General features: G+C 34.8%; 1 protein-coding gene across 1 annotated transcript in view; it reads right to left on the bottom strand.

The window, feature by feature from the left end:
* Window positions 1-8,520, bottom strand: part of LOC130456897 (cAMP-responsive element-binding protein-like 2) — a 30,057-nt gene extending 21,537 nt beyond the window's left edge. Inside the window, exon 1 of the mRNA XM_056814626.1 lies at window positions 8,059-8,520. Within this exon, the coding sequence (XP_056670604.1) occupies window positions 8,059-8,425 (367 nt within the window). The 5' untranslated portion in view covers window positions 8,426-8,520. The remainder of the gene's footprint in view (window positions 1-8,058) is intronic.
* Between the last annotated feature and the right edge of the window lie 5,046 nt (window positions 8,521-13,566).

Genomic DNA, 13,566 nt, shown 5'->3' on the forward strand with positions numbered 1-13,566 from the left:
CCCATTTCACCTCCTCATTCATTCATTACATTACCACCCTAATTAAAGTGTCTAGACCTGCATTAAGTGTCTAGACCTGCTATCAACATCAATCTGAACCATGAAACCATCTTGACACCATGGTTTATTCCTCAATCTCTTAAAGGCATGTAGTTCTCCTCACTTTGGTGATCTGCTTCATGATCATATCGGTGTACAGTAAAATAGTGATGTTCGTTTTGTGAAAAAAGCATACAGATCATTTACTGGAGAAAAATTAATGGAAGAAATTAAGTGAAGAACAGCATGTTTCTATCAGCATTTGGACTCCATCAATTCCTTCTAGAGCAATGGATAGCCTTTTTTTTTTATCATAAATCTTTTGGAATTATCCTGGATCTTTGCATTGTTGACAATAGTTCATTCGTTCATGGTTGATCATCTTACATTTTTGCTATTAATGTGTACAATGTTCTGTTTCTGTTCATTTATGTATTGTAATTATGTGTTACATGCTAGCACATGGTTGCCCTATATCATATTGCCAGTGTCTTGGAGAGAAGGCAAGGATAGGAGGAAGAAAGAGAATCTGGATCAAAAAATGTTAGAAAAATTATTTAAATTGCATATACATGTATAAATAAATAAACAAATAAATAAATAAAAGGAGTCTTGGAATTTGAATCAGAAAACCTGGATTTGAAACTCATCTCTCCCTCTTGACCTCATGGAAGTCACTTCATCCATCAATGAAAGCCTTGGTTTCCTCAACTGTAAAATGGGAGTCATAGGTCTAGAGCAAAATCACAACTCAAAAACCATCTAACCCAGTCTCTTCATTTTACAGATGAGTGGAAACTGAGACTCAGGGAGATCAAGTCACTTTGTGGAAGTCACACCAGCAGTAAACATTAATGGCAAGATTTGAACTCATATCACATGATCTCATCATGTGCTCTTCTACTGTTCCACCTTATCTTATCTATTTCACAGCACTGCTTAGAACAAAGGGCTTTTAAAAGCTATATATATTGGGGCAGTTAGGTGGCTTAATGTATTGAAAGCCAGGTCTAGAGATGGGAAATCCTGGAATCAAATGTGCCATAGATACTCCTTAGCTGTGTGACCCTGGGCAAGTCACTTAACCTCTGTGCTATGTACTTGTGCCTATCATATAATAGGCACTATATAAATGCTTATTCTCTTCCCCTGATAGGATTTGCCAGAATTTGGACTCTACTGGCTTAGCCTTGAGAATTCAGTTCCCTCTTCCCTTGATATGGTGAATAATTAGTTGTATTCATTATAATATATGATTCTATTAATATTTTATTATAATAACATAATTGTAACATATATTTATAATGTAATTAATGATGTGACTACTATAACTATTAATCAATATTATTAGTTATCAGATATTAATAATGTTTAAAATAATGATAATAAGTATTGCTATTATCATTAGCATCATTCTTAGAATGTATTTCCTAGGCAGCAGAATTTGTTAGTTCTTCATGCTAAAACCACAAACATCAGACTAAAAGTCAAGAGATCTAGGTCCTAATTCTGACTCTGGAATAATGTGGCTTAGGGTAAGTCAATTATCCTCTCTAGAGCTCAGCTTCCATTCAGTTAAATGAAGGCATTTGGATGAATTATCTCCAAGGTCCTTTCTACACACTTGATCTAAGCCAAAAGGCTGAGGAGTGATACTAAGGTCCTTTCTAGCTATAATACTTTTACTTTCATTGGTGGAGGGAATAAATAAATGATAAGGAAAGTCCTGCGTAAGCCCTATATCTTGATATACATATAGTAGCTCTTCTACAACTTAAAGGGTCTTTTTTTTTTTAAAGCTTTACCTTCTATCTTAACATTCTAAGACATAAAAGCTGCAAGGACTGGGCATTCAGGGTTAAATGACTTACCCAGGGTCACATAGTATCTGAGGCCAGATTTGAACCCAGGTCTTTTCAACTCCAATCCTATTGCTCTATCCACTGTGCTACCTAGCTACCCCCACCACTTATAGTTTTAGGAGAGTTGCCAGGCAATGCAGTGATCCTGAATAACTTGGAGGGATTTATGAGAAAAAAACACTATCCACATTCAGAGGAAAAACTGTGGAAGTAGAAACACCGAAGAAAAACAACTGCTTGATCACATGGGTCGAGGGGGATATGATTGGGGATGTAGACTCTAAATGAACATCCTAGTGCAAACATGAACAGCATGGAGATAGGTTCTGATCAAGGACACATGTAAAACCCAGTGGGATTGTGCAGCAGCTACAGGAAGGGGTGGGGGAAGGGGAGGAAGGGAAAGAATATGATTCTTGTAATCAAGGAATAAAGTTCTAAATTGACTAAATAAAATTTTATTTAAAGAGATAGAGAGAGAGAGAGAGAGAGAGAGAGAGAGAGAGAGAGAGAGAGAGAGAGAGAGAGAGAGAGAGAGAGAGTTGCCAGGGTCACTGAGAAGTTAAGATACTTGATCAGGGTCATAGACATTGTCAGAAGTGGTACTTGAACCCAGGCTAACTGTGAGTCAAACTATTTCATAAATCAATAAAATTATTGGTTGTTTATAAAGATTAGAACACCCATTGGTGTTCTAATCTTTCCCCAGCTATCATCAGTCTATGAAAATAGGCTGTTAACAGCCTTATCTCTTGGGAGTCCTTGTGTTTATGCCTTTTAATAAAAAGACCAGATGCTATCAATTGGTTTAAAACTTTCATTATAATTTTACTTTTAAATAAAAAAATTCATCCTTTCTCTATTTTCCTTTCCTTATTGATGAAAAAATAAATACATCACATCAACTGACACAATTTGGTCCTTCCAGATATTCTTAAGTTTTTGTCCTTTGAATAGCACTTTCAGACCTCCAACTATATTATAAAGAAGCAGTCAACAAAACAAGTTGGTATTTCTTGAAAAATAGAGATAGATCAATGGAACTGACTAGACAAGGGAGAATCAGAAACAGTAGAATTTAATAAAACTGTGTTTGATAAAGTGGAAAACATAAATTACCTGGGGGAAAAATTCTTTATTTGATAAAAACTGCAAAGCAGTCTGGCAGAAATTGGGCTTAGACCAACACCTTTACATTCGAATGTATTCTAAATTGATATACAACCTCAATATTAAATCTCATATTACAAAAAAGAAATTAGCAGAGAAGCATAAAATTTACTTGACAGCTATGAGTCATTATGTATTCTTAATCAAATAAGAGATAGAGGAAATTACAAAAGATAAGATAGATAGCTTTGATTACATGAAACTGAAAAGCTTTGGCACAGACAAAATTAATGGCATATAGGATAAGAAGGAAAGTTGGTTGGATGGGGGGGAGTGGAAACTTGGTGTCAGATTTCTCTAATAAAGATTTGGTATCCAAAAGATGTAAACTATATGTATAATATATATACATATATACAAATATATAATATATGTGCTATTTGTATACATGTATACATATATACATGTATATATATGTATATATATATATATATATATATATATAACTAATAGCCAAACGATATGAACAACGAGTTCTCAAAAGAATTACAAAATACTCACAACTACATGGAAAAAATGCTCCAATTAGTAATAATAAGATACATTTTTTAAAACTTTGAGATTTCACCAAACACCCTACAAATTGATAAAGATGACCAAAAAAAAATGGCAGTGCTTCATGTTGAATGTGTTGTGGAATGATAGGCACACAAATATATTGTCAATGGAACTATGGAAACACTGCAATTTGGAATTATGCAAATAAAATTACTAAGATGCCTGCCCAAGCCTTTTGAACTAAATAATCTATCATTGGGCTTATATTCCCCAAAAGTGAAAAAGCCTTCTTAATAGATGAAAATATTTATAGTAGCACTTTTTATGAAAGAAAAGACTTGGCATAAATAAATTAGATGAACATAAAATAGTATATCTGTCGGATCTGTGGGAAAGGAAGGAATTTAAGATCAAGCAAGAGAGAGAACATTACAAAATGTAAAATGAGTGATTTTGATTATATCAAATTAAAAATGTTTTGTACAATGCAACTAAAATTTGAAGGAAAACAACAAACTGGGAGAACATTTTTATAACAAAACTCTCTGACAAAGGTTTAATTTCCCAAATATATAAGGAACTAAGTCAAATTTATAAAAAATCAAGCCATTCCCCAATCAACAAATGGTCAAGGGGAATTAATAGGCAGTTTTCTCATGATTAAATAAAACTATCAATAAGTACATGAAAAAGTGTTCTAAATCCCTCCTGATTAGATAAATGCAAATTAAAACAACTCTGAAGTATATACCACCGTACACCTAGCAGACTGGCCAATATGGCAGCAAAGGAAAGTGATAAATGTTGGAGGGGATTTGGCAAACTTGGGACACTAATACACTGCAGGTAGAGTTGTGAATTGCTCCAACCATTCAGGAGGGCAATTTGGAACTATGGGCTAAGAGCTTTAAAAGAATGCCTGCCCTTTGATCCAACCATGCCACTGCTGAGTTTGTACCCCAAAGAGATAATAAGGGAAAAGACTAGTACAAAAATATTTATAGCTGGGCTCTTTGTGTTGGCAAAAATTGGAAAATGAGGGATTCCCTTCGATTGGGGAATCGCTGAACAAACTGTGGTATCTAATGGTGATGGAATACTATTGTGCTGAAAGGAATAATGAACTGAAAGAATTCCAAACGAACTGGAAAGACCTCCAGGAATTGATGTAGAGCAAAAGGAGCAGAACCAGAACATTATACACAGAGACTAACACATTGTGGCGCAATCAAATGTAATGGACTTTTCTATTAGCAGCAATACAATGACCCAGGACAATCCAGAGGAACTTATGAGAAAGAATGCTATCCACATCCAGAGAAAAAAACTGTGGGAACAGAAACACAGAAGAAAAACTTATGATTGATCATGAGGTTCGATAGGTATAGGATAAGGGTTTTAATGCTAAAAGATCACTCTACTACAAATATGAATAACATGGAAATAAGTTTTTTGGAGGCCTCTTTTTATTTTTAATAAAAAATATAAATGTACAATGCTCTTTAGAGAAATAAAAATTCCTTCAATGTCCCAGAAATACCATGTGGTTTAAGTCATATTTCTTTTTAAGCAATATTGTATGTCTTAAGTGATTTCTTGGGAAATTTATCAATTATGTCATTTACAACATTTTGCTTTTATTTCAATGAAAATTCTAGACATTTTCCCTTATAATAAGCCAATCAGATCTATCATAATTGAAAGATGATCAGTTGCTAAAAGATGACACTGGTAAATACCATTAGCAAGTTGGTGAACAACAATGTGATCAATAATGAAATCAAGAGATAATACATAAAATATCATAGAAAGATATATTTTAGTCATCTTCACTATTTTTTTGGGTTGATGTACAGCAGTTGTATATAAAATTAATTGAGAATCCAATGCCTGGTAAAAATACATGTTTTCCCAGATCTTTCTTAAATAGGCAAAGTGACAATATAGTTGTTTATCTATAGTGTGTAGCATGCAATATTTCAGAACTGAAATCATTCTTTCCTCTTCTCATGCTCTCCCTCTGCTTTATGTTGTCCAGTCACACAAGAAATGCTAGAGTTTTCATAAACACTATGCTCTTTAACTGAAATGAAACAGGAAGTGCTCCAGTTCTTTTTTATCAATGACATTTTTTGCCATGCTTTAAAAGGAATCAAAATACACTGACCGCACAACCCCCAAAGCACTCAAAGCATTCCTTTTTAAAGCCAAGGCACCTTCTCTTGGGCTTCATCTGTTTGTTCCCAAAACCCAGAATGAATAAAATAAGCTCAACAACTTGGAATTTACTCTTCCATGAATTCCGTATCTTCTATGTGAAGGTAAAGTTAGTAACTCTTGTAAAAATATTTTAAACAAAAGCCCAAATTACCCCACATGATGCAGAATTGCTACCAGGGAGGAAATATCTCGAATATAACAGGCATATCCCATAGAACAACCACTTCCATTTTGGAATATTTATATTTACAGTAACTACCTGGATGGTATTGAAATGGTCCAGAAATAATGTAAACCAAGTCTTGGGATATTTTGGAAAACATATATGATCAAGTAACCAGAAACAACAAAAACATATCCAGTTTCTAAGACATTCAATATTCTTCATCCCTTTATTGCTCCAAAACAGAAAGCCTGGGAGGAGGGAAAGGCAAAGCTAACAGCCAATTAATGGTAGTCACATAATGGCAAAGGGGCAAACCTAAGTTTGCATTCCAAAGAACCCCAGGTTGTTTCAATCTCAGGCCAGATGAGGGTATCCCTTACAGTCCAAGAAAGAAATATAGTCACTTGTGTTGTCCTTGTCATTGTCCACATCATCTCCCTAAGGGAGATGCATCTTCCCTAAAATAAAACTTGAAAACAGACATTTGGTGAAAAAGCCATTTGATAGGGAATAGTGGACCAATTTACATACATACATACATATATATATGTATGTATATATATATATATATATATAAAACTGTGGTTTAAGAGATCACAATTTCTTACTGACCTCAACACAGAAATAGGAGTAGAAAAAATAAATTGTATTCAGTACTAGTATTTGGTTAAAATAAGTATATTTTTCAAAGATTTGTATACTTTGTTATAAGCCTGATTTCTCATACTGTACCAAACCCTCTTTGGGGGAAAATAAACCTTCATGTAAATGTAGGCTTGGGTATGAATGGCAGAGGTCAGTGGAAGAATTGCTCTCTTCTCCCCCTGGCCTCACACATTTATGGCAGGGATGTGGACAGCCATAACACCAATGTTTGAATCCATTGTGAGGCTCAGGAAAGGGAAGTTGTGGCTTGGACAGGACCAAAGTACTCACTTGCTCTGGGTTTTCCTCTCTAGTAAGTATCTACCTGGACCTGGCTTGAACAAGTAAGAACAGAAACATAACCCTTCTGTTGTGCCCTTTTCTCTGAATGAAGCACAAATGAGGCCCAATCTCTTTAACTCTCACATCAGGAAAGAAGCTTGGTGTTTTGGTTACTGCAGCAGCCATTAGAACTATAAGCAATTTGTATGTCACTTTAGTACAGATCTTGAGGCAAAAAAGAGATCCTGAAGGACCAGCAGCTAATTTAAAAATATTCTCTCTAGAATAGTCTCCCAAGCTAGTTAAGTGTACAAAAATAAAGTGTTTTAATATCTCTCTCTATATACATATATGCCACTACATTCAGCAATAACAAAATACTTGTTGCATCTGAATACCTGAAAAGTAATTTTAAAATCTGATTAATTTACTTACTAATATAGATGGGGAAATTTCAATAGTTGATAAACACAGTTGGGGAAGACAGAGACAAGAATTTCCAAGTGAAGCTTTCCCAAATAGCTTTTCATATGGATTGTCCCTATAAGTACAATGTAACAGAAAGATCAACATGGATTACAAAAGTAGAAATGGATATAATTGTTAGTACATATGCACAATTTATGCTGGAATGATGCACAGAATATGTCTGTGGTTCCTGTAGGTAATATATATTACAAATCACTCAAGTAAATTTGATAAAAAGAAGTTTAAGTCCATTTTAAAGGCTAAAAATTATACTTTAGTAGACAGCATTTTTGGTTTCTCTGAATAAGACTATACAAAAAACTATGCAAATGGAGTGACATCAACATACACAATTAAATGAAAAGGACAATAAACCAATATGGAGCTAAGGTGTAAAACTGCTGTCTTTTAACTTATTGTCCTCCATGCCAGAGGAATTTTTCCAAGCATCACATCATGTGCAAATCTACTGCAGCTATCAACATCTAGGGAAAGAGGACTGAATATTCTGAATTTTCCCGCTATTGAAGGTTAAAACAAGGTCCTTCAACAGGATCAATCAGATTTTGGTCAACAACCGCAGGTTAACATAAATGCCACTGAACTGTACGTAGCAAATTAAATTCCAAAGTCCAATCTTGTCCATTCTTCCATGTGATTCTGAATGTTCAATTCAGCAACTACTTCTTGAGCTTAAATGGAAATGACCTTCACCAAGAGTTATTATATTAGCCTCTGTCTTCACAGACTTGGTATGTCTGCTTAAGTTCTGCTGGGATTTGCTCTGCTCCTCTCCAGTTAGGAAAGCTTTTATTTCAGAGGGGATCTTTCCTTGATTCATTGCCATGCACCACTGCTTGTACATTTCCAGCTCTTCTCTGAGACCACAGATAGCTCTCTCCTGACTAGACACCAATTCTTCCAAAAACTGATATTGCAGATTCTTTCTGGCCCTACATTGTCTTGCACTCTGCCGGCTTCTCTCAAGCTTTGCCTTCAAGTCAATTTTGGCTGGCTTTCGACCACACTTACCTGGTTTTTTTACTTTGCCTCCAATTACCTTACTATCATCCATGTCCTCAGACCAGAAATACGTTTTGAACAATGATACATGTATAACCCAGTGTAATTGCTTGTCAGCTCTGGGGAGGGAGAGGGAAGGGAGGAATCATGAATCATGTAGCCATAAAAAATATTCTAAAGAAAAAAAAGAAAAGACTTGGAAATAAAGTAGATGTCTATCAACTGGGAAATGGCTAAACAAATTCTGATACATAAAGGTAATGAAATTATTTTGCTGTGCTAGAAGAAATGATACATGTAATTAATATAGAGAAGCATGCAAAGATCTATATGATCTGATGCAATGTAGCAAACAGAACCAAGGAAACAATATGCACAACTACAATGACATGAATGGAAAAAATCAACTGCATATTAAAATATCAAAAATGAATATAGGGGGCAGCTAGGTAGCTCAGTGGATAGAGAGCCAGGCCTAGAGATAGGAAGTCCTGGGTTCAAATCAAGCCTCAGACACTTCCTATCTGTGTGACCCTGGCATGTCACTTAATCCCAATTTCCTAACTCTAACCACTCTTCTGTCTTGGAACCAATACAAGGTATTGATTTTAATATGTAGGGTAAGAAGGTTTTTTTAGGTGGATGTAACAAAATTATAAAGATCAAACAGGACTTGAAAATATATAAAAGGATACCCCAAACCTATCCCTTCATGGAGATGGGAGGTCTTCAGGTATTACATATTACAAATTTGCTGATTTTTTCAATGTATCTATCAGCTGTGCTGATTTTTTCCTCTTTAAAAATTATATTTATTATATAGGATGGATCTCTGGGAGGGCATGGAGGAAGGATCCTAGGAATAATGTCAAACAAAATACATGAATAAAAATGTATTTTTCAAAAAAAAATTTGGTTCTCCTAACCAAAATGATTCCTTAGAATCTCTCAGTGAACAATTGGAGTTTGAAACATTTCCTAAAAGAATGAAACCCTTAGCTAAGACTAGCTTTCTTATTCATTCCAAAAGAATCAATAGAATTGTCCAAGTCCAAAGATCACATTTTATAGATAAAAAAGCCAGAAACCCAGAGAAATGAATAAGTAACATCTTAAGATCATGAAGCTTATTGGAGGTAACTGTATAACTTTCACTATTTCAAGCAGAAACTAATTATATTATTGGTAATGATGATATTTATAAAGCATTTTACAAACATTCATTTAAGCTTCATAAAAATTCTGAGAGGTACATACAAAAGCCATTAGCATCCTATTTATAAGATGATGAAATGGACATAGAGTGCTTAAGTAATTTTTTCATGATCATAAAGCTACTAAGTATCAGAAACAGGGTTTGAACCCATATCTTTCTGACTCAAAGTCTAACCTTGAATACATTATGCAATAGTGCAAGAAAAAGAAAAAGAAAAAAAAGGATACTTGGCCACATATGTGTAATTATTTTAGTTTTAATGATGGGCCATTTTAAATAATTCCAATTTTCTCTTTTGAGAAGAATACATTATCTGTTTCCATTTGTAGCCAGGAAAAGAGTTTTATAATTTCTCTATTTCTCATATAACTCTGGACCCAGGTCGTCACCCATTTTAACTGTTAATACCACACACATATATATGTGTGTGTCTGTGTGTATACATACATATATATGTACATACACACACACACACACACACACACACACACACACACACACACACACACACACATATATATATATATATATATATATATATATATATATATATATATATATATATACTATTAGATTAGGCAGGCTCTTTGGAGAGTCCATACAGATGTATATTGAAATCTAGTCAATCAGAGGCATCTCGGTGGCTCAGTGGATAGAGAGTCAGGTCCAACAATAAGTAGTCCTGGGTTCAAATGTGGCCTCAGATACTTCTTAGCTGTGTGACCCTGGGCAAGGCTTTCAATCTTGATTTCCTTACCTTACTTAATATCAATTCTCAGAGAGAAGGTAAGAGTTTCAAAAAAAAATAAATCTAGTCAATCATCATTCTTCATCCACTTAGTCTTTTCTATGTGACTAAATAGGCCAAACTCCTATAATTACAGATTCCTTCTAGGAAGCTCTCAGGAAGTTCAGGGACTTCAAGCAAATATCACCTGTCATCCACAAATAGTAACATTCAGAAGTCCTCATAAACCACAAGGCATCCTTCTTAAACATGGATTTCCTCGATTACAATGGTAAGTGCTATTTGGCAAGCATACAACTTGTTTTATACTTCATCAGATGTTTATTATCAAGGGATCATTGAATAAAGTTATTTTCTCCTGTTACATCTTCCAAGAATTATTGAACAATCATGACATATAGATGGGAGACACCTTGTTGTAAAAGAACTAGTATTTACCAGTTTTTTGTTGTAATCAACAAAAAACAAGTACAAGGAAATCTTATGTTCTTTATCCTTCCCTCAATACCACCACAATGATATCACCTCAAATAATCTCCTCTGTATATATTTGGTCTAATACATCTTCTTGTTGCCATTCAGTTGTTTAAGTCACATCCAACACTTTGTGACCCTAGTTAGTTGGGGTTTTCTTGGGAAAGAAACTGGAGTGGTTTGCCATTTCCTTCTCCAGCTCATTTTACAGATGAGAAAACTGAGGCAAAGAAGCTTAAGTGATTTGCCCAAGGTCACTAAACTGGTAAGTGTCTGAGGCCAGATTCGAACTTAGGAAAATGAATCATCCTGACTCCAGGCAAAATTCTGGACTCATTAATTTTATTAATTCTGGTTAGCTTTGATGTCTCTATGGTCTGACTGTACTTATCTAATTCAAGTAAAACATCCACATAATTATCAAGGCTTTTCTTGTGTCCTAAAATAGAATCACTTTTGTTCATTATGTTAGGTGATTCTTGCCATACTGAGTATTTATTACTTCTTTTTTTCAGTGTTCATTATAGAGTCATGAGACTCCTGTGCAATATACAGATCTTTTCCTCTATCATTTCTTCTCCCTGAACCATACATTCCCATGTATTTTTTTCCATTCTCACTTTTTTCCACCTTTGAATTAAATTCTCTAAATCAGCCTATATGATGATTTGGTTTGGAAGGGCTTAACAAATTCCATTAGACTGCAAGCCCTTTGAGGGCAAGAACTGTCTTGTGCTTCTTTTTGTATTCCCAATGTTTGTCTATCACAGAGCCTAGCACATAGTAGGCATTTAATAAATGTTTATTGACTGATTCACTCTTTGTAGAATGTGTCTTACTTCATCCTCAGCAATTGATGCTGGTGTCTAAGCTGCAATCATTTTCATACTTGATGGTTTGTAACTACTTATCATTATTACTTTAATCCATGATGACCAAATTTTATGCCACTGAACTTTTTACCTCTCAAAAAATGTTAAAGCCAACTCTTTCCACTCTTTTCTTTGTATTTCTAAGGGGTACCTATTGGCCATCTTTCCATTTTGCTGCAACTCCCATCTTTCTTAAAGTTTTGTTAATGGTGAGAATATCAAAATTACAATGATTCAGCTAATCCAGCAATATGTCCACTCATTAATTATTTAATGGGCATCTTAAGTTTAGATTATCAAGCATTAAGTTTATTCTTATAGTCTCTAAACTGAATACCCTCAGCCCTTTTGTTGCCATCCTGCCACTGTCAACGTAGAAGTGGAATAGAGTTAACAAGACTAAGTGCCATTTTACATTATTCTTCATTTTGTGAGTTGTCAAAATTACTCAGTGGCCAGCCTACTAGCAGTGAGCCTCTCCATACTTCACTAAGATATATTTCAAAGAATAGGAGTCTATTTTCTCCAAACCAGATTTTCCTAGCAAGTATTTGGGTTCTCTCTAATTTCAAATGATTGTCAACCCATCCAAACTGACAGAAAACCTGTCATGATATTTTGAGAGTTTCAGTTTCTTAGTTTATCCATTATCTTTATAGCTATTTCATCAAGTAATTTGAGAAAAGTACCCATTTAGGACATCTAATCACCACAATGACCAACCACAATTCCAGAGGATTCATGATGAAAGATTCAACCCATCTCCTGGTAGAAAGATGATGGCCTCGGAGTATAGATCAAGACTTAAGTCTATTTTTTTGGTTGGAAATGGCAAGTGCAAGATTTTGTTTTGTTTGACTATTGTAGGAGTTAAAATTAAGGTTAGACTAAATATAAGAGAATGTGGTCACTGATATTATAACTCAAGTCAAAATGACTTTTTATTTAGCAGATTTATTTATGAAATATAAGAGAAAGAGCAAAGTAGAAAAATGTGAAAGAGGGTAGAGTAAGCAGTCTAGTTTATCACCTTAATGTTTCTCTGGTGCCTGACTCAACTCAGGTTGGTTAATTAGACCTCCACTGGAGGATCCTCAGTTGGAGGGCCGTTTAGTCAGAGGACTGGTGGTGAATAACCATGCAGCCTCCCCAAGCTGGAGAGGCCTCTCTGGAAACTAATCTCTCCAGAAGCCATGAAAGGAGTCAGCCTTTTCACTCATCCACATTGTAGTCCATAGGGAAGATCCAACAGCAGTCTTACCAGAAGCAGATCAAGGTCCTAAGCCAGAGCTCCTCCAAGGCCAACTTCAAAGGAGAAAGTCAGTTTGAACAGGAAGTTCAGGGTTTTTATAGTGCTTTTTCCACATCATTTCCTGTCCCTTCCCCTACTTTACAGGGACCAATTGCAGTCTTTAAATTTGCTTAGCACTGCCCAGGGACCATTCAATTGCTTCTGAGTTGTCATCTGCTTTTGTAAGCGACTTGCAGACCTTCCCTACTTAGGCTTTAAGGAGGGATGTATTGCTTTTGTTGATTAATTAAAAAGTAGGCAAAAGGAAATTTAATCCTATCTTCATACTATACATGTTTATATTAGGATTTGTTTTTCTTGCTCCCTCACTTAGAGATGGGAGAAGTGGAAGGGAGAGAGAATTCAGACCTGAAAATAAAATAAAATTGAATTTTAAAAATAAAAACAAAAGTATCCATTTATACATCTGTTTGTTTGAAGATACAACTTATGTATCCAAGAAACAAGAGTTGCCCCAGAAATAACAAAAGAATGAGGGAGAATTTTATCACAGGGAATGTGTCCTTTATAAAGGATTTATGGAAAGATGTGGATAACAGTCACAGAAAATGAGAAGAGACAGAGGGATTGG

Source organism: Monodelphis domestica, chromosome 2 (genome assembly GCF_027887165.1).
Source record: "Monodelphis domestica isolate mMonDom1 chromosome 2, mMonDom1.pri, whole genome shotgun sequence".
NCBI classification, from domain to species: domain Eukaryota; kingdom Metazoa; phylum Chordata; class Mammalia; order Didelphimorphia; family Didelphidae; genus Monodelphis; species Monodelphis domestica.